The sequence below is a fragment of the Sus scrofa genome, chromosome 7 (assembly GCF_054392235.1).
Source record: "Sus scrofa isolate SSC_HxYL_T2T_F1_AM1 chromosome 7, Sscrofa_HxYL_maternal_Yorkshire_Landrace_v2.0, whole genome shotgun sequence".
Taxonomy (NCBI): domain Eukaryota; kingdom Metazoa; phylum Chordata; class Mammalia; order Artiodactyla; family Suidae; genus Sus; species Sus scrofa.
The window spans coordinates 66,681,203-66,708,684 of record NC_139389.1 but is presented as its reverse complement, the minus strand read 5'-3'; the positions used below and the strand labels follow the sequence as shown (position 1 = coordinate 66,708,684).

The 27,482-nt window shown below is 41.1% G+C and overlaps 1 protein-coding gene across 3 annotated transcripts in view; it reads right to left on the bottom strand.

Annotated features, from left to right (window-relative positions):
* The window catches only part of PTPN9 (protein tyrosine phosphatase non-receptor type 9), an 85,372-nt gene that overhangs the window by 44,561 nt on the left and 13,329 nt on the right, over window positions 1-27,482 (bottom strand). For 2 of the 3 annotated variants that reach the window (XR_014810548.1, XM_003128481.5), the window contains exons 2-4: window positions 6,402-6,545; window positions 2,953-3,042; window positions 1,815-1,939 (exon numbers count right to left, since the gene is read on the bottom strand). Coding sequence is in view for 2 of the 3 variants with exons in the window: in XM_003128481.5 (XP_003128529.1) it covers window positions 1,815-1,939; window positions 2,953-3,042; window positions 6,402-6,545 (359 nt within the window). In the remaining variant the exon portion in view is untranslated. Of the gene's footprint in view, window positions 1-1,814; window positions 1,940-2,952; window positions 3,043-6,401; window positions 6,546-9,261; window positions 9,380-27,482 lie in introns of those variants that run through there. The other variant, XM_021099027.2, reaches the window with a different exon arrangement.

Genomic DNA, 27,482 nt, shown 5'->3' with positions numbered 1-27,482 from the left:
TAAGAAAAGGATGGACCTCCATGAAAACTAAGTTTTAATTATGTTTACCTATGTGGTTCTCCTATGGGATTCAAAACTTCCACTGGAAAGAGCAATCTTTGGCCACTCTTAGGCCTCCATTAGAGCTCTGACTCTCTAAACTGATTACAGAGGAAGCTAATACTAAATTTTCTGGTAAAAGAGCTTTCAAAATTCCCACTGTGGCATAGTGAGTTAACAATTCGACTGCAGCAGCTTGAGTCACTGTGGAGGCATGGGTTTGATCCCCGGCCAGTGTAGTGGGTTAAAGGATCCAATGTTGCTGCAGCTGTGGTGTAGGTTGCAGATGTGGCTGGGATTCCATCCCTGGCCTGGGAACTTCTATATGCTGTGGGTGCTACCATAAAAATAAAATTTAAAAGCCTTCTGGAGTTCCCGTCGTGGCGCAGTGGTTAACGAATCCGACTAGGAACCATGAGGTTGCGGGTTCGGTCCCTGCCCTTGCTCAGTGGGTTAACGATCCGGCGTTGCCGTGAGCTGTGGTGTAGGTTGCAGATGCGGCTCGGATCCCGCGTTGCTGTGGCTCTGGCGTAGGCTGGTGGCTACAGCTCCGATTCAACCCCTAGCCTGGGAACCTCCATATGCCGCGGGAGCGGCCCAAGAAATAGCAACAACAGCAACAACAACAACAACAGACAAAAAGACAAACGACAAAAAAAAAAAAAAAAAAAAAAAAAAAAAAAAAAAAAAAAAGCCTTCTATTCATTCCCCTGAGCTCAAAAAACATTTCAAAAGGAACAATATTCTAGAAATTATGCCTGAAGACCAATCATAGGAAAGAAGAACTGAGAAATTCTACACTTCATACGGGGCAATACAGGGCCACTGAGACCCCTGGTCCTCTTTCATTAGTAAATTATCTTTTTCAGAATAATGTTGTGTATGTGGTTAGGATGTTTCTCCCACTAAACATCAACAGCAGAAGCAAACTCCATCTCAGGCAATCCTTGGCTATTGCCATCCTCTAAGTCCAGAACTATGACTAAAGTTGTGCACAGCTGTCTCTTAATATCTCTGGTCTTAGCCCTCGATACATCACTTCTAACCAAGAGGACCAGTCAATGACATTGAGAGCAGTAACAAAGCGAAAATGGCAAGCACCAGGGAAAAAAGGAAGTGTATCAGAAAGACAACATAGCAGGGTACCAATAGTTCTAACAAGAGTGAAGAAACCAGCCTCTAGGACCTAGTTGAATCAGTATGTGCTAACTATAAAAGAGCCACATAACTTTAGGGCTTCAGTTTCCCTGTTTATAGACTAGTCAGAGAGAAATGACCTGACCTGGTTCTTTTTGCTTATGCAACTATTTATAAAGATGACTTTGCTTAACTTTATACTCTTGGACCCCTCTCCTCTGAATGTTGATCCTCAAAACCCTCAGCATTATTCCTATTTTACAAAGAAACTTAGGCCTCAGGGGGCTTTGAAAATCAACATCAGGGGAGACTGATCAGAAAGAACCAGCACAGGACATCTCACCTTCACTCCTTTTCATAAGTAATTGTCAATACACTAAGAACTGCTACTTAATTGGCTTTCTCAGCTTCTGTTACCCTAAAATAGAGCCAAGCAGGTAAAGATACAGAATACCTATCATCTTGATAACACCTGGAAACATGCCAAGCCCTTAAGGACATGGAAATTTTTCTCTTTACAGCAGTGCCCAGTGCACATCCTAGGAGCATGGTGAATGTACTGTTGAGTTTAATCAAATCAAACACTGTCACTTTCCTATCTGGATGCAGAACACCCAAAAAATAATTTCCATGCTCACCTATCCACAGCTCTGTCGAGCAAGTAAAACAGAGCCTGAAGTACCACATGTTGGACTGACTTGTGGGGATGATGTAATCTGGCAGTGAAGAGGGCAATGGAGGCTCCTGTTGGGTCCCGAACATTCTAGAGCAAAAAACCAGGAAATATTTAGAAATCAAATATAAAATCACAAAAATTCGTAAGGCTTCTTATATCCTGGACAAAGGTTTGTTATGAGGAGAATACATGCTAATACTTCTCTGACTTGCATCAATTGCTCCAGAAAAGGAAGAAAGCTTATATCATCCCATGCCTGGATCATATTCCTATGGTAGGAAAAAAACACATTGTCTTAACTCTCCAGTTACAGAGAAATTAAACAATGGTCTACACTAGCTGCCTAGCTAATTTCCCAGGCAGGATAGATAGCAAAGAAATACATTAACAGGAGAAAACCATAGAATACAACCATGGTTTCCATGCTCTGCCTTAAAAGTAGATTGGATACTTACTTACCTGAAAGGTTGTAGTCTCTAAGTGGAGAGAGCTTGCATTAAATAAGGAAGAATGGGCCTCTTACGCATTGTATACCCATCCCAAAGGCCTTGACTAACCTTTATGGACCAATGAAGAAACTTTTCTAAATCTACTGCATAATTAATTTTCAAGTATTTCAATTATTAGTAGAATAATTTTATGCCAAACTGCATAGCTGTTTCCTATCTGGTCTCTACTGTTGAGACTCTCTAGAATCAGGATAAGATATCTAGAACTAAGTCCAAAGAGAACAATAGCTGGAGTTGCCATCGTGGCTCAGTGGTTAACAAATCCGACTAGGAACCATGAGGTTTCGGGTTCAATTCCTGGCCCTGCTCAGTAGGTTAAGGATCGGGTTTTGCCGTGAGCTGTGGTGTAGGTTGCAGACACGGCTCGGATCCCGCGTTGTTGTGGCTCTGGCATAGGCCGGCGGCTACGGCTCCGATTTGATCCTTAAAAGTAGATCAGATCAAAAGTAGCCTGGGAACCTCCATATGCTGCGGGAGCAGCCCAAGAAATGGCAAACAGAAAAAAAAAAAAAAAAAAAGAGAGAGAGAGAGAGCACAATAGCTACAAAAGGAAATAATGAGATACTACAAGAGGGGTTCATAAATACTCACCAAGATGGTGAATTTTCCACTAAGGATCTCAGAACGGAGAGGTTCCTCATGAGGTTTCAGCTTCACAATGCCCTCCTTCCTTCGTGTTTCCTAAATATAAAACAAGCAAGATGAATTAATATAAAAATACTGTATACCCATGATAGCTTTATATGACCAAATCTCAGAGAAAAGGGATTTTATTTCATTTTGTTTTTCTGGGGCTGTACCCTTGGCATATGGAAATTCCCAGGCTAGGGGTCTATTCAGAGATGCAGCTGACAGCCTACATCACAGCTCACAGTGACACCAGATCCTTAACCAATCAAGCGGGGCAAGGGATTGAACCCACAACCTCATGGTTCCTAGTTGGATTCGATTCCACTGTGCCACAACGGGAACTCCCCAGATAAGGGATTTTAGAAGTCAGCTTACTGATTCATAAATTCTTTTGTAACCCTCCTCTAGGCCAACTGAGTGTTATCAGAATTCCTGTCCAATGCCACCTTGTCAGCCCCTTAGGTAGATACTTTCCTTTGAATCAGTGAGAATCCTAACCCTGAAGACCAACCAATATATATCAATCATTAGAGACAAGGTCAAAGTTCTTCTTTTTTTTTTTTTGCTTTTTAGGGCTGCACCCATGGCCCCAGGCCACGTGGAAGTTCCCAGGCCAGGGGGTGAATTGAAGCTGCAGCTGCCAGCCTAAACCACAATCACAGCAATGCAGGATCCAGGCCATATCTGTGACCTACACCATAGCTCACGGCAATGCCGGATCCCTAACCCACTGAGTGAGGCCAGGGATCGAACCCAAGACCTCATGGATTCTAGCTGGGTTCATTACCACTGAGCCATGATGGGAACTCCAAGGCCAAAGTTCTTAAACATGCAGGGCTCTGATATTAAACTATGCACCTAAAACTGTCTGGAAGCAGATATCCTAACACATCCTCTAGGCTTAGGCCTCTCCTACCTTAAATAGGAGCTACCTCTCCCTTCAATATCCTCTTCAACAATAGCCATTTTGATCTCATTTTAACTCGTACCCCTGGCCAGATTCTTTAAAGCTCATCCTCAACTCCCTCACACTCAATTATATTATATTCTCATTACCTCCCAATCTAACTATACCACTGAGAGTTCCTGCTCTAATGACCAGGACCTTCCAGTCACTAAATTTAGTGGGCATCTTCAGTCCTCCTTTTACATGACAAGGTCGACCACTCACATTCTCTTTTTCCCAAGACATTCTCTATCTTTGATTAAAAAACAAACAAAAAAAAAACCTCTTGGCTTTTCTGTTTCTTCAACTACTCCCTCTAAGTCGCTTTTGTGGGCCTTTTTTCACTCATTTTCTCACACATTTTACTCACCAACTCATTCATTCTTTCAGCAAATATTTGTAGAGCAATTACATGCACCAGGCATTGAGCTAAGAACACTAAGGTAAATAACTAGATATTTGTTTACATTCTTCCCTGATGAATCCCTAAACTCAAATTCAAATGACTTAGGAGGGCAAGGCAGCAAGTGAAGACAGTATGAGTGCTGAGATCACAAAAAAGTGCATGCCCTACCCAAAGCATTCACATTCAACCTTAAAAAACAATACAGGGGAGTTCCATCGTGGCTCAGCAGAAATGAATCTGACTAGCATCCATGAGGATGCAGATTCGATCCCTGGCCTTGCCCAGTGTGTTAAGGATTCAGCATTGCCATGAGCTTCAGTGTAGGTCACAGACACAGCTCAGATCCTGCGTTGCTATGGCTGTGGTGTAGGCTGACAGCTGTAGCTCTGATACGACTCCTACCCTGGGAACTTCCATGAGTCTAGACTTCTTTTCTGAACTCTAGACTTATATCCCAACTGCCCAGAGGACATATCTCTCTGGATAAACTAACGGCACTTCAACTTCAACATGGCCTAAATGAACTCATGATCTGCTCTCTCCACATACCTGCACTCATTCACTTTTTGTTGTTGTTGTTGTTGTTGTTGTTTTGACCATGCCCATGGCATGTGGAAGTTCCCAGGCATGGATCAATCCCATACCACAGAAGTGACAAGGACAGATCCTTAACCCACTAGGCCACCAGGGAATTCCACGTGTCTCCTTTTTTCTTTTTTCCTTTAAAAAAAGTTTTTATTAGAGTATAGTTGATTTACAATATGGTGCCAAGGAACTCCATGTCTCTTAAATTAGGGAATGCAACCACCATTTACCACCCTGCCACCTAAGTCAGAGACCGGGAATCTTCCATTCCCCTTTTCCTCCCACACCAGTTCAAGCAACCCTGTCCTATCAATTTTACTTCTAGAATCTTCCCGTTTTTTTCTTCATCTCCCCTGACACTACACTTAATGATACCACAATCCTCTCTCTCCTAGTAAGCGTAAAATCCCTCTAACTGGTCTGTCTCCAGTACTACCCCTCTGAGCCATCCTCTAAAGCACAGAGAGAAAAATCCTTCCAGAACGCAAATCTGATCAAGATTCTATTGTCTATACTTTCAATGAATTTTTCTGCCCTTAGGAGAAAGCAAATATTCTTGGATCTGGCCTTTGTTAACCTCTGCTGCTCAATCTTACCGTATCCTCACTCCCATTTAGCATTTCTGCTCAGCTCAGTTTCTCTCTTGCTACTAGGCATCCGAATTTGCTATCTCCTCTGCCATACTCCCCACTACTGATTCCTTCTCACTCTTCTATTCTTCTTAATTAAGTCATTTCCTTCAGGAAAGCTTTCTTGACCCTCCTAACTGAATGTGCTTCCACAGGACCCAGCACTGCCCTATTTTAACATTTCTATAATTATCTGTTTACTATTTCTAAATAGTACTCTCTGCACCAGGAACAATAAATATCTAGTGAATAAAAGAATGAATATGGAACAAGAAGACCCCCAAAATGGGTATGAGTTTGAGTCTTAAAGTAATCCTAGTGCTTCTTATATCCCTCTTCTTTTCCTAAAAAATTTATTTAGGGATGGAGCTCCTGCTGTGGTGCAACAGGATTGGTGGTGTCTTAGGAGCACCGGGACTCAGGTTTGATCCCTGGCACAGTGAGTTAAGAATCTGCAGCTTAGGTTGCAACTGCAGCTCGAATCTGATCCCTGCCCAGGGAAATCCACATGCCTCGGGGCAGCCTAAAAAATTTTACTTAGAGAACAGCAGGTTAAGGGTCTGGTGTTATCACTGCAGCAGCTTGGGTGTCTGCTGTGGCAAGGGTTCAATCCCTGGCCCAGGAATTTTTATATGTCTTGAGTGTGGCCAAAAAAAAAACATATTTAGAGAGATTCTGAATATCTTCAGAAACATTTTCTGACTCCGAGGTAGGGCTCTTGGATATGGATCCATTTTTTTTCATGGGAGTGGGGAAAACCACCATGTATGCAGACTGCAGCAGAGAGAACAACAACATAGAGAGCCCAGGTGCCACACCTCAGGTCCATCCCTGAGCTACCTACTCTGTAGGAGTGAAACAACTCTATGGCGCGGAGCACATCAAATTTTCGGGCCATGAGGAACTTGACAGCCACATTCCAGGAGAGGGGGGAAACGTTGTACTGAACTGTCCACTTGTTAATCTCTTCAAGAAACTGCTTGGTGGCCTGTTTGACAAAGAAAGTAAAGAATAATTAGTTGTTAGAGAACATATTTACAGAAACCAAAACACAAGAAAGGAAAAAAATATAACTTTCCCCCACCCAGCAAGTCTGAACCTGGGAAGCAAGGGGAAAAAAAAAAAAAAAGGCAAGAAACAGATTGGAAACTAGAAATTCTTAAAATTCATACAACTCAAGAGGCCAGAAGCCAGAGCCAGGTTCAAAGGGCTTAGCAAAGGGATGTATGAAGATATAACAAGGGCGGGTGATCAAGGCTCCCAAATTACATGCAAATTACTGGTCCAAAAGCAAACAAAAACAAAAACAAAACAAAAAACCAGCAGAGTTTGTTTTGTTGTTGTTGTTGTTATTGTTTATAAGGTTAAAAAAAAAATAGGTGGATGGGCCCTCTAAAGAGTTACTGCACAATGCACAATGTCTCATCTGCAGCTTTGGTCCCATAAGCCAAGAGCACAGAATAAAACAAGAAAATGGTTTTGTTTTTGGAATCAGCAATACTATTGAGAATAGCAAACCTTTTAGGAAGAATTTAACAAATCTGAATGCCAAATGCTCTTTGCACTGACTCACCCCACAGGACTTCTTTGTGATTCATGGCAGCCCCCAAAACTGGACACTAACGTCCAGAGAGTCATTAAAGCTCCTCTGGATAATAGTTCAGGGGTGGGATGTGAGGGCGGAGAGCCTACTATTGGGGAAGGAGAGGGAAGCTTTCATTTTCATTGTTTGATCCCAAGCTGGCAGGATGCCTATTTCCATAATTGTTCCTATCTCTCAATTAACCTACGTTCTTATATCCTCTCTCACCATGTTTCCCCTCACATTTATAATCAGTTGCTGCTCTAGCCAAACTACCCTTCTGTTTCTTCATTTTATAAGAGAATTCATGTTGGGAATTTTTTTGCATGCATATTCTAAATTGCTAAACATTTTCTGCATGGCTATTTGGTCCCTTCCAACCAGAAACTTTTCTCACATATTGATCCAAAATGTGATTAACTTAATGAGAATTCTGAAATTTAAATGATCAGCCAATCAACTCTACTATTAAGAGGTATTTACTAAACTATTATGTATTTTTAATGTCCGTGCTAAGTATAAGGAACACAAACATGAGTTACTTCAAAAGGTGTAAAATCAACCTATTATGTGACCATGGTCTCCTCAACTCTGATTTTTTATTTTATTTTATTTTATTTTATTTTATTTTTTTGGTCTTTTGTCTTTTTGTCTTTTGTTGTTGCTATTTCTTTGGCCGCTCCCGCGGCATATGGAGGTTCCCAGGCTAGGGGTTGAATCGGAGCTGTAGCCACCAGCCTACGCCAGAGCCACAGCAACGCAGGATCCGAGCCGTGTCTGCAACCTACACCACAGCTCACGGCAACGCCGGATCGTTAACCCACTGAGCAATGGCAGGGACCGAACCCGCAACCTCATGGTTCCTAGTCGGATTCGTTAACTACTGCGCCACGAAGGGAACTCCAACTCTGATTTTTTAATTGAAAAACAAGGAAGAAAGGGTAACAGGAATGACCTACTTCGGAGTCTTGGCAATAAGTCCTACCTTGCAAATACAATCCTAATTGCTACATACGTGTTTAAACAACTAGCAAACTAGAGTTCCTGAAGAGTCAGCAAAACCTCATAGCAGAGTACCTAATTCATCCCCCGTTTCTAGGAAAGGAAAAAGGCCCTTTACAAACCGAGTAAAATCTAAGCTCCCTGTGGCTGCACTTGAGCTTTAGAACCCTCCAACGAGGCAATACACCTCACACTAACTAGAAAAGGAGAAAACCAGCAAAACTCATCAGGCAGAGTACATAAATAAAAAGAACCAAGAAAAAAAGACGATGAAGAAGAGCTTTCAGATGATCACTTTAGCCCAGAACCAGTAAAGTCAGACCAGAGAAATGAGTTCCAGAGGAGACAACAAAACAAACTTAAGATGCTCCACCAGAAAACAGTTTTGAGTTGCCTCTGTGGAGTGAATGGCCGGCATCAGAATGAGGAAAGACGGAAGAGAAAAGAAGGGAAGCCTGTACAGAAAGATCCTAGAAACAAAACTTCAGCGAGTCCAGAAGGTCCAAGGAAATTTTGTAAAAAGTCATTCCAAAAAATTTTTTCTTTTCTTGCTTTTTAGGGCTGCACCTGCGGCACACTGAGGTTCCCAGGCTAGGGGTCGAATCAGAGCTATAGCTGCCGGCCTACACCACAGCCAGAGCAACACAGGATCCAAGCCTCGTCTGTGACCTACACCACAGCTCGCAGCAACACTGGATCCTTAACCCACTGAGCAAGGCCAGGGAAAGAACCTGTGTCTTCATGCTAGTCAGATTCGTTAACCACTGAGCCACAACGGGAACTACTAAAATTTTTTTTATTATAGTTGATTTACAATGTTCTATCAATTTTTGCTATACAGAAAAGTGGCCCAGTTATACATATATATATATATATATACATTCTTTTTCTCAAATGAAAGCCATTTGGTTTTTTTGTGTTGTTTTGGGGTTTTTTTTGTTTTTGCCTTTTTCTACGGCCACTCCCTTGGCATGTGGAGGCTAGGGATCTAATCAGAGCTACAGCTGCCGGCCTACGCCAGAGCCACAGCAACACAGGATCTGAGCCACATCTGCGACCTACACCACAGCTCATGGCAACGCCAGATCCTTAACACACTGAGCAAGGCCAGGGATCAAACCTGCAGCCTCATGGTTCCTAGTCAGATTCGTTAACCACTGTGCCATGACGGGAACTCTGAAAGCCATTTGTTTTTTAATTAACATATCATCTTTTAAAGCCAGCACTCTCCTGGGCTTCTCTGAAGCTACCTGAAAAATAAAACACCAGAATAATAGAATATACTTTTTTCCCTTCTTATAATAAAAACAATAAATCGACAAATCAATATGCAGGTAGGAGGGGAAAATATAGTTAATTGACCATTAGGTGATACGAAATCGTCATATGTCCAAACGTTAAGATGATTCTTCCTTTTTCATAAATAAGCCGTGTTCCAATAAGAGACACACAGGTTTCACACACTTCCTTCAAGGTACATATTGGATTCCTTCTCACCAAATTCAGTTCGTTCAAAGTTCTTTTCTTTCTTCTTTTTATGACCGCACATGCAGCATATGCAAGTTCCCAGGCTAGGAGTTGAATTGGAGCTGCAGCTGAGACCTACGCCACAGCCACTGTAATACCAGATCTGAGAGGTATCTGTGACTCTATACAGCAGCCTGTGGCAATGCTGGATGCTGAACCAACTGAGTGAAGCCTGGGATCAAACCCACATTCTCACAGAGACTATGCTGGGTTCTTAACCCACTGAGCCACAATGGGAACTCATCCTGCAAGGTTCCTAAATGTCCTGTAGATCCTAAGATCTGTTGCCTTGAGCTGACCTCTGTCCCCTGCTGGTCAGGATGTTATTCTTGGCTTTAAGCACAGGAACAATTCCTCCAGATTTGATCTGTCTAGGCCTTGCATGAAGAGAGTCCAGTGTACCATAAACAGTGATGTGATATTTACAGATACAAATACACATACACACCACCTACTATGTTCAGCCCGAGATTCATTCCCCTGCATCACTATTCCTCTGGTGGAAAAGATGAACCTCTTAAAGAAGCTAGAAAGGATGGCCTCATCTTCAAAAGCCTCTCTCGGAGTTCCCGTCATGGCTCAGCGGTTAACGAACCCGACTAGGATACATGAGGATGCGGGTTCGATCCCTGGCCTCGCTCAGTGGGTTAAGGATCCAGGCGTTGCTATGAGCTGTGGTGTAGGTCTCAGACATAGCTTGGATCCCAAGTTGCTGTGGCTGTGGCATAGGCCAGCAGCTACAGTTCCAATTGGACCCCTAGCCTGGGAACCTCCATGTGACCCCTAGCCTGGGAACCTCCATGTGGGTGTGGCCCTAAAAGACAAAAAAAAAAAAGCCTCTCTCTATACACAGTTGATCAGATCTCTCCCTCTATTTATATGGGATTTGGTGCAGGCACTAAGTATAGACCAATTTGTGGCTGTTATCATAAAAAGTTCCATATATTTTAATGAGCAACACACTCTTCAGAGGGATAATTGAAATTTCTGAAATTAATATTCAGTGTATTTCCTGGTAAAAGAAAGAATGAGACAAAGGATGAGTCATAGCTTACAAAAGACTTCAGCTCAAGGCTAATGACAATGCAGATTCAATCCCTGGCCTTGCTCAGTGGGTTAAGGATGCGGCATTGCCTTGAGCTGTGGTATAGGTCACAGACGTGGCTCAGATCCCTTATTGCTGTGGCTGTAGCATAGGTGGGCAGCTACAGCTCTAATTCGACCCCTTCCCTGGAAACTTCCATTTGCCTCAGGTAAGACCCTAAAAAAGACACACACACACACACACAAAATCAACATTCATTACGATTTTCTTTTAATTAGCCAAGTAGGAATAGAGGGATTTACCTTAATTTGGGAAGGACTACCTAAAAGAAATCTAAGCAATCATCTTACTAAATGGTAAAACATTAAAAGCATTTTTTTTTTCTATTAGAGGGGAAGACCAGGAGGCCTTGTATTACCACTATCGTAACACTGTACCGAAGGTCATATAATACAAGACAAAAAGAAATCTGGTTCAGGAGTTCCTGCTATAGCACAGTGGGTTAATAATCTGGCTTGTCTCTGGGGTGTTGCCGGTTCAATCCCCGGCCTGGTATAGTGGGTTAAGATCCAGCGTTGCCACAGATATGGTGTAGGCCACAGAGAGATGCGGCTAGGATTACACACCTGGCCTGGGAACTTCCACATGTCATGGGTGTGGTCGAAAAATAAAAAAAATTAAAAAAAAAAAAGGAAAGAAACCTGACTCATAAAGACAGCAACTTAAAAGAGAAAAAAAAAAAAATCCAGAAATAACCTCATGTAAATATAGAATATTTTAATATAATCCTTTGTGTATATGTGTTACAAATGCTATGCCAATTAACAGGAAAAGTGTATTATATGAATTTGTTCATATATGCATAAAATACATATAGGAAAATACAAAAAAAAAAACTGAGACGAAACAAATTAGGGCCAGAAAAAAGGGTGGAAGGGTAAACTATAAGCTTTTAAGTCCATGCAAAACCTAGTCAAAAGCTAAATAAAATGTATAGATTTTAGGAGTTCCCGTCATGGCTCAGCAGAAACAAATCTGACTAGTATCCCTGAGGACGAAGTTTCGAGCCCCTGGCCTCACTCAATGGGTTAAGGATTTGGTGTTGCTGTGGCTGTGGCGTAGGCCAGTGGCTACATCTCTGATTCAACCCCTAGCCTGGGAACCTCTATATCTCATGAGTACAGCCCTAAAAAGACAAAAAAAAAAAAAAAAAAAAAAGTATAGATTTTAAAAGATAAATAAGGGATTCCCTTGTGGCCTAGTGGTTAAGGATAAGCACTGTCACTACTGTGGCTCAGGTTACTACCGTAGCTCGGGTTCGATCCCTCTCCTGGGAACTTCCGCATGCCATGGATGAGGGCAAAAATAAATAAATAAAATAAAATAAAAGATAAATAAAAAGATGTCATTTTTGCCTATCAACTGACAAAAATTAAAAAGACTGGAATTCCTGCTGTGGCATGGCAGGTTAATGATTAGACCTGACTCCCTGGTGGCACAAGTTCAATTCCCCGGGGGCCTAGTGTTTAAGGATTTGGTGTTGTCACCATTGTGGCTCAGGTTTGATCCCAGGCATGGGAACTTCTACATGCCACAGGCATGATGAAAAACAAACAAACAACGCCACCTTACTTAACTTAGTATGATAGCCTCTAAGTTCATCTATGTTGCTGCAAATGGCATTATTTCTTTTTTTATTTTTGCCATTTAAAACTGAAGTATAGCTGATTTACAATGTTGCATTAATTTCTGCTGCATAGAAAAGTGATTCAGTTATACATATACATAGTTATACACATACTTTTTAAATATTCTTTTCCATTATGTTTTATCATAGGATACTGAATATAGTTCTCTGTGCTATACAGTAGGACCACATTGTTTATCCATTCTATATATAATAGCTTACATCTACTAACCCCAACATCCCACTTCATTCCTCTCCCAACTCCCCCGTCCCTGGCAACCACAAGTTTGTTCTCTAAACCTGTGAGTCTGTGTCTGTTTTGTAGATAGGTTAATTTGTGCCATATTTTATATTCTACATATAGGTGATATCATACAGTATTTGTCTTTCTCTTTCTGACATACTTAGTATAATGATCGATATTTGCATCTATGTTGCTGCATGCAAATGGCATTATTTTGTTCTTTTTAATGGCTGAATAGTATTCCATTGTATATATGCACCACATCTTCTTAATTCATTCAACTGTCCATAGATAACTAGGTTGTTTCCATGTCTTGGCTACTGGGAATAGTGCTGCTATGAACAAAGGAGTATATGCACCTTGAATTATAGTTTTGTCCAGTATATGTGAAATATGACACAAATGCACCTATTTGCAAAACAGTAACAGACTCAAATGAAGCTATCTACAAAACAGAAACAGATTTACACAAGACAGACTTGTGGTTGTCAAGGGGGAGGGGGTTGGGGGAGAAATGGAGTGGGAGTTTGGGATTAGCAGATGCAAACTATTACACATAGAATGTATAAACAAGGTCCTACTGCATGGCACAGGGAACATCCTGTGATAAACCATAATGGAAAATTAATATAAGGAAGAATGTGTGTGCGCATATATACGTGTGTGTGTGTGTGCATACACACACACACACGTATATATACAATGAATCACTTTACAGCAGAAATTAGTACAACACTGTAAATCTACTATACTTAAATTTTTTAAAATGTTGCAATGAATGCTGGATAAATGTTAATTCACTGTAGCATTGTTTCTAATTGCAAAATATTATAAATAATCTAAACGATCAACAATAAATAAGGAAAGGAATCAATTATGTCCATACAATGGACCACTGTGCAGCCATCAAAGCAATCATAGTTCTCTGCTAAAGACATTAATACACCACAAACATGGCATCAATCTGTAAAATACTGAACCAAAAGTCTTTATTCTTTTGGTTCCATGTTATTTTATTACTTTCCTTCCATAAAAAAAATAAAATGGAAAAGTACACATGAATTTGAAATTGATCCAAAATAGTTCTATTTGCTTACTTTAATTACTACCAGTGTTACCTAAATTATACTATAATAATTATTGCCACCAAAAACTTTCTTAGAATGAAAAAAAACAAACAAACAAAAAAAACAAAAAACAAAAAACTGTCCAATGGGCAGTCCTCCAAATTCCTAACAACAACAACAACAACATTGGAGGAGTTACACCATCTCTGGAGCACTGGGACACAGGTTCAATCCCTGGCCTAGCAAAGTGGGATTGCCAGCTGCTGTGTAGGTCACAACTGCAGCTCGGATATGATCCCTGGCCTGGGAACTCCACATGCCAAGGGTAGCCAAAAAAGAAAAAAAAATTGGGAATGAAAACCAAATCTGGGAGTTCCCATTGTGGCTCAGGGGTAACGAACCTGACTAGTAACCATGAGGATGCAGGTTCGATCCCTGGCCTTCTTGCTCAGTGGGTTAAGGATCCAGCACTGCCATGAGCTGTGGTGTAGGTCTAAGATTAGGCTTAGATCCTATGCTGCTATGATTGTGGTGTAGGCCAGCAGCTATAGCTCTGATTCAACCCCTAGCCTGGGAACTTCCATATGCCACAGGTACAGCCCTAAAAACAAACAAACAAACAAAAAACACACAAGCAACCAAATATGTCCAGCTATTTCTTTTTTGGGGGGCCTCACAAGGGGCATGTGGAAGTTCCCAAGCTGTGGCATAGGTCTCAGATGTGGCTCAGATCTGGTGTTTTGGCTGTGGTGTAAGTGGGTGGCTACAGCTAGGATTTGTTTTGACCTCTAGCCTGGGGACCTCCATATTCCCTGGGGTAGCCCTAAAAGACAAAAAATGAAAGAAAAAAAGAAATACATATAGAAAGGCAACAGAGGTAGTGTTTACAATCAGAACTGCTTCACTTTATTTATTTGCTATTTTTTTAAGGCAGTATCTGCAGCACATGGAAGTTCCCAGGCTAGGGGTTGACTCAGCTGCAACCACAGGCCTATGCCACAGCCACAGCAACTCAGGATCTGAGCAACGTCTGCAACCTACACCACAGCTCATGACAAAGACAGATCCCTTAGCCCACTGAACAAGGCCAGGGATCGAACCAGTGTTCTCATGAATGCTAGTTGGGTTTGTCTGCACTGAGCCACAGCCAAGAACTCTTTTTTTTTTTTTTTTTTTTAAGTATTTACAGTGTGCTCAAATCTAATTGAATTCTACTCACCTTTCCTTCATTGTCCCTATTTATTTTCTCTACTGGTTTCCTGTAACCAACAGCTTAAAAAAACACCTAGCACAGAATCTTCCGCAGTGGGTATTCAAAATTTTTTTCTTATTTTAAAAGATATCCCCACATCATCAGTTCTCTTATTTTGATAGCCATGTGTTGTAAGATATAAAATCTCTTTCTTTTACTCATTAAGAGATCAAGGAAACTTCAAAGTCCTACAAATCCCATCAAAAATGCTAAATCCAGATAACCATGAAGGAAGGCCTAACACCATCCTCCTGATGAAACCAAATATGACTGAAAATTGTGACTCCTCCATCTATTACATTAAGCACTATGCCAGAACCAAAAAGAAGAAAAGCTAACTGCTATTAAAGGATTAACATGACAATGAAAACTGAAAAGCAGGAAACCCAAAGTAGGGCTAAGCAAGTGAAGCTTCCCATAAGAGTCCAAAGCATCAAGCAATACTGAAGGGCCAGAGTTAATTGAGCTATTAAACATGAAAAGCTATTCAGTGTTAATAACTTCCTACCAGCAGAAGGGAAGGGCGAGGGTTTAACAGCAGTCTACCAAGAAAGTGGGAAGGCCCAGATCAGTAACAGATGTTCCCCAATACATGATGAACAAAAAATGTTCTACTCATAAAATGAGAAAAAGACAGTCTTTTCAGCAAGCAGTGCTGGGAAACCTGGACAGCTGCATGTAAATCAATGAAACTAGAACACACCCTCACACCATGCACACAAATAAAATCAAAATGGCTGAAAGACTTAAATATAAGACAAGACACCATCAAACTCCTGGAAGAGAACATAGGTAAAACATTCTCTGATAAAAATCTTATGAATTATTTTCTCAGGTCAGTCTCCCAAAGCAACAGAAATAAGAGCAAAAATAAACCAATGGGACCTAATCAAACTGAAAAGCTTTTGCACAGCAAAGGAAACAAAAAAGACAACTTACGGAATGGGAGAAAATAGTTTCAAATGATGCAACTGACAAGGGCTTAATCTCTAGAATATACAAGCAATTTATACAACTCAACAGCAAAAAAGCAACCACCCAACTGAAAAACAGGCAAAAGACCTGAATAGACATTTTACCAAGGAAGATGTACAGATGGCCAACAAGCACATGAAAAAATGTTCAACATCACTGATTATTAGAGAAATGCAAATCAAAACTACCACGAGATACCACCTCACACCAGTCAGAATGGCCATCATTAATAAGTCCACAAATAACAAATGCTGGAGAGGGTGTGGAGAAAAGGGAACCCTCCTGCACAGTGGTGGGAATGTAAGCTGGTACAGTCACTATGGATATCAGTGTGGAGGTATCTTAGAAATTTATACATAGAACTACCATAGGACCCAGGAATCCTACTCTTGGGCATATATCTGGACAAAACTTTCCTTAAAAAAGACACATGCACCTGCATGTTCATTGCAGCTCCATTCACAATAGCCAAGACATGGAAACAACAAATGTCCATTGACAGATGATTGGATTAGGAAGATGTGGTATATATACACAATGGAATACTACTCAGTCATAAAAAAGAACAACATAATGCCATTTGCAGCAACATGGATGGAACTAGAGACTCTCATACTGAGTGAAGTAAGTCAGAAAGAGAAAGATAAATACCATATGATATGGCTCATATCTGGAATCTAATATAAGGCACAAATGAAACTTTCCATAGAAAAGAAAATCATGGACTTGCAGAATAGACTTGTGGTTGCCAAGGGGGAGGGGGAGGGAATGGGGTGGTTAGGGAGCTTGGGGATAATAGATACAAACTATTGCCTTTGGAATGGATAAGCAATGAGATCCTGCTGTGTAGCACTTGGAACTGTGTCTAGTCACTTATGATGGAACATGATAATGTGGGAAAATAGAATGTGTACATGTATGTGTAACTGGGTCACCATGCTGTACGGTAGGAAAAAAAATTATATTGGCGAAATTACTACTAAAAATAGTAATAATAATAAAATGTATTAAGATGTTGGGAAAAAAAATGTTCTACTCCTTTCAAAATGCTTTCTGCCTTGGCTCATGGTTCCCTTCCTTAAGTAGAGAGCGCTGGTCCCATATCGCAGTACAGAAGACAATTCAGTCCATTCATTTGTTAGAGCAAGACTTTGCCCTCAGCTCCAGTTCACACAAGCCAAAGAGTGTGGTCCAGCAAGAAACAGCAAAGGTAGCAACCTTTGTAAAGCCTTTAACCTGCACCAAAGAAGGAACTGTATACACATCATATCCAACAGCCTAGGCACACTAAGTATTATTAACTACATAAAGAAATCGAAGCACACAGAGCCTAAATAAACAAGCTGCCCAAGGTCCTTCAACTCAGTAAATGAAGAGCTGAGATGCTAAGGTTCTGAGGTTTGAATTAAAGTCTTTTCAAATCCTACAATTGTTCCACCCACTAATGGCCTTGAGAAATGCAGGATATACACCATTCATCTCATCAGTATGTATGTTATCTGACATACATATTATGTCATATGTGACATTATATGTAACATGTTTATGACATATTATATAGTATGACATATATATTATGTCATGTGCTTGTCTATGCACAAAATTACTCTGGAAGATGTAAAAGAAACTGGCAACACTGGTTGTCTCAGAGATCTAGGTGGCTGAGATACATGGCAAGAGGGAGAATACTTACCAGATTCTCTTGTACGTTTTTAAGTTTAAATAATGTGACTATATTATCTACCCCCAAACTAAAATGTATTACTTTTATGCTTATATATGTTGTTTAAAGACTTTAAATATATAGTCTTTAACTAAACCATATTAGCTTTAACTAAAAGACTAATATATATATACAGTCTTTAACTAAATTATAACTATATATTTAGTCTTTAACTAAAATATATATATTACCTAAAATATACATACACAGACATGTGGATATCTGAACACAAATGGTCTAAAATGTGTTTTAAATTATGCCACCAAATGATGAGTTTGTTGACAGTCTAAAAGTCTTCTTATCAAGGCCAAAGATAATGAGTTAGGGAGCTCTACAAAGGGGTAAAGGCTCATAGCCACTTTTAGGAACCTTTAGCACTAAACAGGGTATGTGCCAAGACACTGTAAAAATTGTGCCACACCTGCTTTCCTGCTGGAGGCCTTTGCCAATAGCATGTTTACTAAATCCAATCTGGTATCTCTCCTCTCAGACTTAAAAATCACTCCCCAGACAAAGGTTATCAAAAAGGATGAAGAACTCCCAAAGACAACAGAAGAACATGGAATACAACATAGACGAAAAACAGAAAACAAAACAAAACAGAAATCTGGAGAATCAACAGGAAGCTCCTCACCATCAGCAAAAGCAAAGTCATCTTGGTTCCCAGAGATGGGAGTTGAGAGGAGTGGGGGAAGGAAAGGTCATTCTCCATAAGGAAGAACCCAAAGGCAGCTTGCCAACTGCTACCCATTCTAGCTGCTTAGTAAGAGGGTAAACCACACGATCAGAAGAAACCAGGAAAGTCTTTCTAGGGCAGGGGGGGAAACTAAAGGACTTGGAGGACCTAGGAGATGAGGGAGGCATTTAGTAACAATTTTTATCTCTTTGTCCAATTGATGGCTGAGACTTCAGAAAAGATAGGAGGAATGCGAATGATGGTCAATAAACTGGATATCATGTTGGAACTTTTTTTTAGGGCCACACCTGTGGCATATGGAAGTTCTCAGGCTAGGGGTCGAATTGGAGCTGCAGTTGCAGGCCTCTGCAACAGCAACAGCAATGCTAGATCCAAGCTGTATCTGTGACCCACACCACACGCAGCTCACCGCAATGCTGGATCCTTAACCCACTGGATGGGGTCAGGGATTGAACCTGAAACTTCATGGATACTAGTTGGGTTTGAGCCACAACAGGAACTCCATGCTGGAACTTTCTTCTCGTTTCCCTACTCCCAACACTGGCTTAGTTACTCCTATTCACCCTTTAGGTGTCAATCTAAACAGCACTCCTTCACCTTGGAAATTTTTACTGCCTTCCACTCAGGCACACAGTATTATAAAAAACTTATGTTACTGTCTACCTGCTCCCATTAGCATATAATGGGAATACAACATAGAAGAGAAACTCATCATTTGGTGGCATACTTTAAAACACATTTGGAGAGGCGCAGGGCCACGTCTTCCATGCTCACAAACGCATACTTAACAGCAAGCGCAGTGCACAGCACCATTTTGATGAGTAAATACTTGAATGATGATAGGTTCTCATTATTCCTACAGGAGTAGGAAAAATATGTTTGTCTGAATACCTGACAATCTGATTATGAGAGCTTAAAATTGAAAACAGAGGAAGAAAAAAATTCCTGGATAAAACTGGGAAAGAATATCAAGAACGGCATTAAAAAAGCAATGGAAGAGGTGAATATTAAATCACAAAAAAGACTATCTGAGAATTAAGTTGCCAATCTTTTTTGTTTGTTTCTTTTCTTTTCTTTTCTGCTTTTTTAGGGTCAAACCTGCAGCATATGGAAGTTCCCAGGCTTTGAGTCAAATTGGAGCTGTAGCTGCCAACCTAAGCCACAGCCATAGCCACACAGGATCCAAGCAGCGTCTGTGACCTACAGCACAGCTCACAGCAACACTGGATCCTTAACCCACTGAGCAGGACCAAGGATCAAACTCGCACCCTCATGGCTATTAGTTGGGTTTGTTACCACTGAGCCACAATGGGAACTCCAAGTTGCCAATATCTTTAACTTCAGACATCTATAACAGAGATATCCAAAGTAAGTTTACAAATTTTATGAAATAAATAAGACATATCTCATAAGAATCTGAGTTTAATGAATTTTTGAATGCAGTTCCAGATCCCTCAACCCACTGTGCCAGGCTGGGGATTGAATCTGTGTCCTGGCGCTAGAGAGACAGAGCCAATCCTACTGTGCCACAGCAGGAACTCCTTAACCACTCCTTCCTATGGTCAAGTGTGCTACCACAGTGGGGCATATGATACCCTGTGGGAAATGATAAACAATCATACCCAAAGATGGTCAATTTTTTTAAAAAAGTAATAGTAATAGGACTTGTAGTGGAGAATTTTAAAGGATAGAAAATAAATAAATAAAAAGATTTTAAAGAAATTCCCTGCAGGGAGGGAGACAAACAGATGTTTATTGAGAGCCTAGAGTATGCCTGCTGAGCCTGAGTTAAGCTCTGCATTCATGGTTTTTGCTGTTCTTGTTGTTGTTGTTTTGTCTTTTTGGGGCCCCACTCACAGCATATGGAGGTTCCCAGGTTAGGGGTTGAATCAGAGCTGTAGCTGTTGGCCTGTGCCACAGCCACAGCAATGCCAGATCCAAGCCGCATCTGTGACCTACACCACAGTTCACAGCAACACCAGATCCTTAACCCACTGAGCTGGGCTGGGGATCAAACCTGCATCCTCATGGATACTAGTCAGATTCATTTCCGATGAGCCACAACAGGAACTTCCTGCATCCATGTTTTATTCAAACTATCCAACAGTAGGTATTAAGACATTTTATACATGAAGAATTGGAGGCCCAGACAAGTTAAAGTCCATGCCAACTCACACAACTCATAGTACAATCAAGATTCCTAAACCAAATCTGACTCTAAAGCTCACACTCTTTCCCTTGATTTGCTCTGCATCTATCCCTGGCCTTGTCTCATTGCTGTAAATGACTAAGATAAAGGCCCTGGGTCATGCTGACCATATAAGACAGTTTTTAACTAAGAGAACAAATATACTGTAAAAGAAAACACAGATCTAAAAGATCAAAACAGGAGAGAGGAGTTCCCGTTATGGTGCAGTGGTTTAACGAATCCGACTAGGAACCATGAGGTTGCGGGTTTGGTCCCTGCCCTTGCTCAGTGGGTTAACGATCCAGCGTTGCCGATCCAGCGTTGCCGTGAGCTATGGTGTAGGTTGCAGACGCGGCTCGGATCCCGAGTTGCTGTGGCTCTGGCGTAGGCCGTGGCTACAGCTCCGATTCGACCCCTAGCCTGGGAACCTCCATATGCCGCAGGAGCGGCCCAAAGAAATAGCAAAAAGACAAAAAAACAAACAAACAAACAAACAAAAACAAACAAACAGGAGAGAATGGGCTAGAATGGTACTCAAAAGCAAGGCTTTGGAGTCAGACTCGGGTTTGAATCATCAGGTTCTACCACTATTGTTTAGAATGCAAGTAAATTACCTAACTTCTTTGAGCCTTAATTTCTACACCTTTATTTATTTATTTGTCTTTTTGCCTTTTCTAGGGCCGCACCCACGGCGTATGAAGGTTCCCAGGCTAGGGGTCTAAATTGGAGCTGTAGCCGCCAGCCTACACCAGAGCCACAGCAACGCGGGATCAGAGCCGCGTCTGCAACCTACACCACAGCTCACGGCAACGCCAGATCCTTAACCCACGGATCCTTAACCCACTGAGCGAGGCCAGGGATCGAACCCGCAACCTCATGGTTCCTAGTCTGAACTGTGTCACAACGGGAACTCCTTCTACACCTTTAAAATGGGAGTAATACCCCTTGAATCAGTATTATGAATTGGAGATAAAAAGTGATACTTTTTTTTCTTTTTCAGCCACACCTGTGGCATATTGGAAGTTCTTGGGCCAGAGATCAAACCAGCAATGCCACAGAGACAAGCCAGATCATTAACCTACTGTTCCACAGCAGGAACTCCAAAAACAGTATTTCTGAGGTTCTTGGCTCCTAAAGTTCAAGAAGTGGTAGTGAACACTGAATCTAACAAAATGATATTTAAGAAGTGTAAGTGCAAGAAAAATCAATTTTAGAAGCACCAGATGAAATTTAACAGAGGCACATAAGAAAAGTCTTAGGATTTCCTGCTGTTTCACAGGGGGTTAAGAATCTGACTGCAGTGGCTTGGGTCACTGCAGAGGCACAGGTTTGATCCCCGGCCCGGCACACAGTGGCTTAAGGATTTGGCACTGCCACAGCTGCAGCACACGTCACAGCTGTAGCTTGGATCCAGGAACTTTCATAGGCCGCAGGTGCAACCAAAAAAAAAAAAAAAAAAAAGAAAAAGATTTAGGAATCTTAGTTGACTTGAATCTATGAGTCAACAGTTTACTAAAACTGCCAAAAATTTGGAGCACATTATAGAAGCATGGTGCCCAAAACAAGTAAGCCCAAAACAAGAGGGCCTATCAGACTTCAACTGAAATGCTATCTTCAGGTCTGATGCTAAACCTTCAGATGGTCAAAAGTAAATCAGTATCAGTCCAGGAAAAGATCAGAATGGCAAGATGCTTTGAAAACACAGGAGCTAGTTCTTCTATCCTGGTTCTATATTTATATTCCCTTCCACTTCACACAGTGAAGCTACCTCTCAATTGCTTCCATTCCCTAATAACTAACACATCTCCCCTGTAGCTCCTTCCCTCTCCCTTGATCTTCATCTTCTACTTCCCTCTCTCCCCCTCCCCACTGCCTCTCCTTAAACACCTCAAGCTCAATTTTGCCAAAGTCCAATGGATCTGACAGGAGTGACTTGATGACTTCTAGTCCAACAATTTAGGATTAGGCACATCAGACCTGTTGCTACTACAGTCCTGTTTTGCAGATGAGACCTGCTGTTGTTAATCTACACATTTAACTGGCCCCATTTTCTTCCTGAGACCAAGCCCAATTTGTGCCCTAGGTGACTGAACCCTGAGTGTTACATATTCAAGAAACTGGGACCATGACCTAGAGCTTCATTACCCCCTCAAAGGGATACGGCTGGCCAAGAGGCTGCAGTTAGGCAATGTCAATCATTTCAGATCTCAGCCATCTCAAACTTGCTGAATCAATACTTCCAAACCCAAGCAGGCTTCTCAGATAAACTAAAGGACAAACCTATTCAAGCTCATAAAATAGTACAAGTAGATCAGCTTATTGTACCAAAGAAGCCATTTGCAAACCTACAAAGAATGAAACCTGGAAAAGCTGCCTGCAATCTGGCCATCCTCAGTGCAGTGTCCCATTTTCAACTCCAAATAGAACTGGGCTCAGCTCCCAGGCAGGACCCAGACAGTAAAATCTAGTAACTCCTATGTCCAGATTCTCATGGCAACTGACACTGGAGTAACACAAGCTTCCCTGTGGAATGGCCTTGTCAAAGTTGGCAGGTGTTCCTGGCTATATCAGAACAGTCTGTGTCTTCTTCCCTTCAATACTCCCTTGGAAGCCAAGCATCTCTCTAGGGAATGCCATCTGCAGTGGACATCAGGTGTCTCAACGCCCTGTTTTGCAGACACACCAGTTCATTTCTATTCCTCAAGTAGATAAGAGCTCTGCTCTGTCTTTACATCAGAGAAAGCCCAGTAAATGCTAGTCTTTTAGAACTCTGCCTCATTGTTCCCCTCCCTTGGAACAGCACAGTTCTAATATAAAATCAGATGATTCGATGATTCCTTCAGCTTTCATCCAGTTCAGTCAAGACTTAGAGGTCCAGAGCCTATTTGTACATCCAGGCTTTCTCTTCCTAAAGTGGGCCTAAGTGTCTAAGCTCACTTCCAAGGTGGTTCCCAGACCAACACAAAAGCACCCTAGTTATTTCCTTGACTACTAATTCTTAAACTTGAGTATACATTTGGAGCTTTGTTAAAATACACATTGTTGGGAGTTCTCTCGAGGCGCAGCAGGTTAAGGATCCAGCTTTGTCACTGCTGTGGCACAGGCTCAATCCCTGGCCTGGGAACTTTCACATGCCACAGGGGTGGCCAAAAAATAAATAAATTAAATTAAATACATATTGTAGGATCTCACCCCTAGAGCTTCTGATTCAGAAAGTCTGAGGTAAGACTTGAATATTTCATTTTAAACAAGTTCCCAAGGCATGCTCATGTTGCTGCTCTGGAGACTACACAGTGAGAACCACTGCTCTAGATCAACAATATTTCAAGTCATTCCCAAAACTATACTGAGAATGGAAGGGAAGAGGAGGATGCTGTACTTATATGGATCAACATGCATCATAACATTCAGTGTATGTCCTACACAGACAACTCTTTGTTCTCCTACAGAGTAGACTTCAACTGGATCTCACAGGTGAAATACTTGAAATACTCATAAGTTTGAACAGATGACAATTCACATACTAACAAACTACTAACTGTACAGATAACACCCTATAACCAAGAAATGGTACTTATGTAAGATCAGTAGCCAAATGAGAAGTGGAAGTAACACCTATTCTCCTTCCTTTGCCCCACCAGCTACATTATTCACTAAATGAATTAAAACCGGTAAAGCACTTAGAATAGTGCTGAGCAATTTTTTAAATTGTGGTAAAATACAAATAACACTTATCATTTTTACCATTCTTAAGTATAGAACTCAGTGGCATTAAACACATTCACGATGCTGGGTAACCATCATCTCTATCTATACCCAAAACTTTTTCATCATCCTCAACACAAACTGTGTACCCAACAAACAGTAACTCCTTCTTTCCATCTTCTCCCAGCCTCTGGTATTCTACTCTCTGTCTCCATGAATTTGGCTATCTAGGTACCTCATGCAGGTGGATTCATACATTTGCCTTCTGTGTCTGGCTGATATCAGAAAGCATAATGTTTTCAAGGCCCATCTATACTAGAGCAAATATTAAAATTTCATTCCATGGAGTTCCCATCAAGGCTCAGTGGTTAACGAACCCAACTGGCATCCATGAATACGTGGGTATTTGATTCCTGGCCTCGCTCAGTGTGTTAAGGATCCAGTGCTATCATGAGCTGTGGTGTAGGCCAGCAGTTACAGCTCCAATTCAACCCCTAGCCTGGGAACCTCCATATGCCATGGGTGTGCGGCCCTAAAAAAAAAAAATTACTTTTTAAAGCTGAATAATATTCCATTGTATGTATAAACTACATTTGATTTAGCTGTTCATCTATCATTGGACACTCCAGTTGGCTTCTATCTTTTGGCTACTGGGAATAATGCTGCTATGACATAGATATATACATTCAAAATGTATCTATTTGAATGCTTGCTTCCAATTCTTTTTTTTTTTTTTTTTTTTTTTTTTTGGTCTTTAAAGGGCCGCAGCCACGGCATATGGAGGTTCCCAGGCTAGGGGTCCAATTGGAGCTGTAGACGCCAGCCTACGCCACAGCCTACGCCACACCGATCCAAGCCTCATCTGTGATCTACACCACAGCTCACAGCAACACCGGATCCTTAACCCACTGAGCAAGGCCAGGGATCAAACCTACGTCCTCAGGATGCTAATCAGATTCGTTTCCGCTGAGCCATGATGGGAACTTCCCAATTCTTTTATGGTCTTTTTTGTTTTGTTTTGGCTGTTTTGGCAGCATGTGGAAATTCCCAGTCCAGGGATTAAATCTGCACCACCACAGTGACAATGCTGATCCTTAACCACTAGGTCACCAGAGAACTCCACAATTCTGGATATACCTACGAATGGACTTGCTGGGTTCTAGGGCAGTTCTATGTTTAATCTTTTGAGAAACCACCAAACCGTTTTCTACTATGGCTGCACCATTTTACATTCCCACTAACAGTGCCAACATTTGTTATTTACTTTCCTTCTTTCTTTTTTTTAATTACAGCCATCCTAAGGGTTTAGCCACTATTACTGTCATAAGTTTGATGTGGGCTTTTACCAATACTTATTGCACTGTAAGGGACAGCATGACAACAACCAGAGGTTCTGACTAGTTTCCATATTTAAGTGATCCTAGCAATTTCATTCAAAACACAGGTTTCCAGTTGTTTCTAATTTTCTCACAAAATCACCTCCAAAGCACTTCCCTAGCTTGATATCAATTATGGAAGAAAATGATGCCTTGATGGTTAAAGAAAAAGATGGGCGGCTCTCAATTTTTTTTAAATGTTTTCTGTTAACTTAATTCCATAATAATGCTGAGTTTTACCTATATACAAAATGCTCTGTAAACCAGCTATAATGGAAAAGATAAAAATCATTATTTAAAAAAAAAATGCTGCACCAGCATTAAGAGAAATGTCACACGGTTTTCCCTAAAACATTTAAAATCCTAATCTAAAATAATAAATAAATAAATAAAAATAAAATAAAGTCCTAATCCAAAGAGATTTATTTCTGAAAACAAAAGTATTCTGGAAAATCTTGTATATTTTAACCTTGCTAGCTACATCCCTGACCTAGCCAGAAATTTATTTTTCTCTTCACTTCTGGGGTTTCCTGGCATGGAAGAGCTAAAGTCAATGAGACAAACGGCCATTCTCAAATAAAACTGTTTTCTTGTGCTCATGTAATATGTTCAAGGCTTCAGGTCTTTCTCACAGAAACTGCTTTTCTTCCTTTATGAATCTAAGAAAGAGAAAATTTGTTAAGTGTGTAAAGTAAAAACGAATGGAAAATCCTTTTTGGGGGGAATTTTCTTTTTTTTTTTTTGTCTTTTTGCTATTTCTTTGGGGCCGCTCCCACGGCATATGGAGGTTCCCAGGCTAGGGGTCGAATCGGAGCTGTAGCCACTAGCCTACACCAGAGCCACAGCAACGCGGGATCCGAGCCGCCTCTGCAACGTACACCACAGCTCACGGCAACACTGGATCGTTAACCCACTGAGCAAGGGCAGGGACCGAACCCGCAACCTCATGTTTCCTAGTCGGATTCGTTAACCACTGCGCCATAACAGGAACTCCTGGGGGGAATTTTCTTCTTCAACTTTTACACTTGGCAAAACTTCAGAAAAGAAACCTAGTAGTAGCTTAAGTACAGACAAAAACATGGGCAATGTAAAGGTATTAAGAAAAAATCAATTTAAAAAGCTGCAGTCTCATCCTAGTTACTGGTAAGCAAATACACCGTATGTACTTCCCCATTATGCTGATGATAATATGCGAAAGATTAAATGCTACATACAAAAAACTAAAGATTGGCTTCATAAAGGCAAAGAGGAGACCAACAGCATTCTGAGGTATAGCCAGAGACCCATATGGAACTTCAAGTTCATTAACCTCATTAAAGCATATAGTTTCTTTCATAAATGTCCAAATAAGCAGCTAGGAACAATGTAGCCATATCTCTGTAGAAAAAGTGTGAAACCAGGAACATTTAACCCACAAATGCCAAGAAAGAGCTTTTTCTGGTGTATATGTATATGGGTATGTCATACATAGAAACACATGGTTAAGACAGATCAAGTTCACCAGAGAGAACACTGCATTTAACCAGAAGAATCTGAGTTCCCGAGTTGGCTTCTCAGTCGATTACTGAGAGCTTCTGAACATCATCCCTATATCAGAAAGATAATCAACCTATGGAGGTCCTCTTGTAGCTCAGCAGTAATAAACCCAACTAGTATTCATGAGGATATAGGTTTGATCCCTGGCCTTGCTCGGTGGGGTAAAGGATCCAGCGTTGCCGTGAGCTGTGGTGTAGGTCACAGGTGAGGCTCAGATCCTGCATTGCTGTGGCTGTGGCGTAGGCTGGCAGCTCATATTGGACCCCTAGCCTGGGAACTTCCATATACTACAGGTGTGGACATTAAAAGAAGGAAGGAA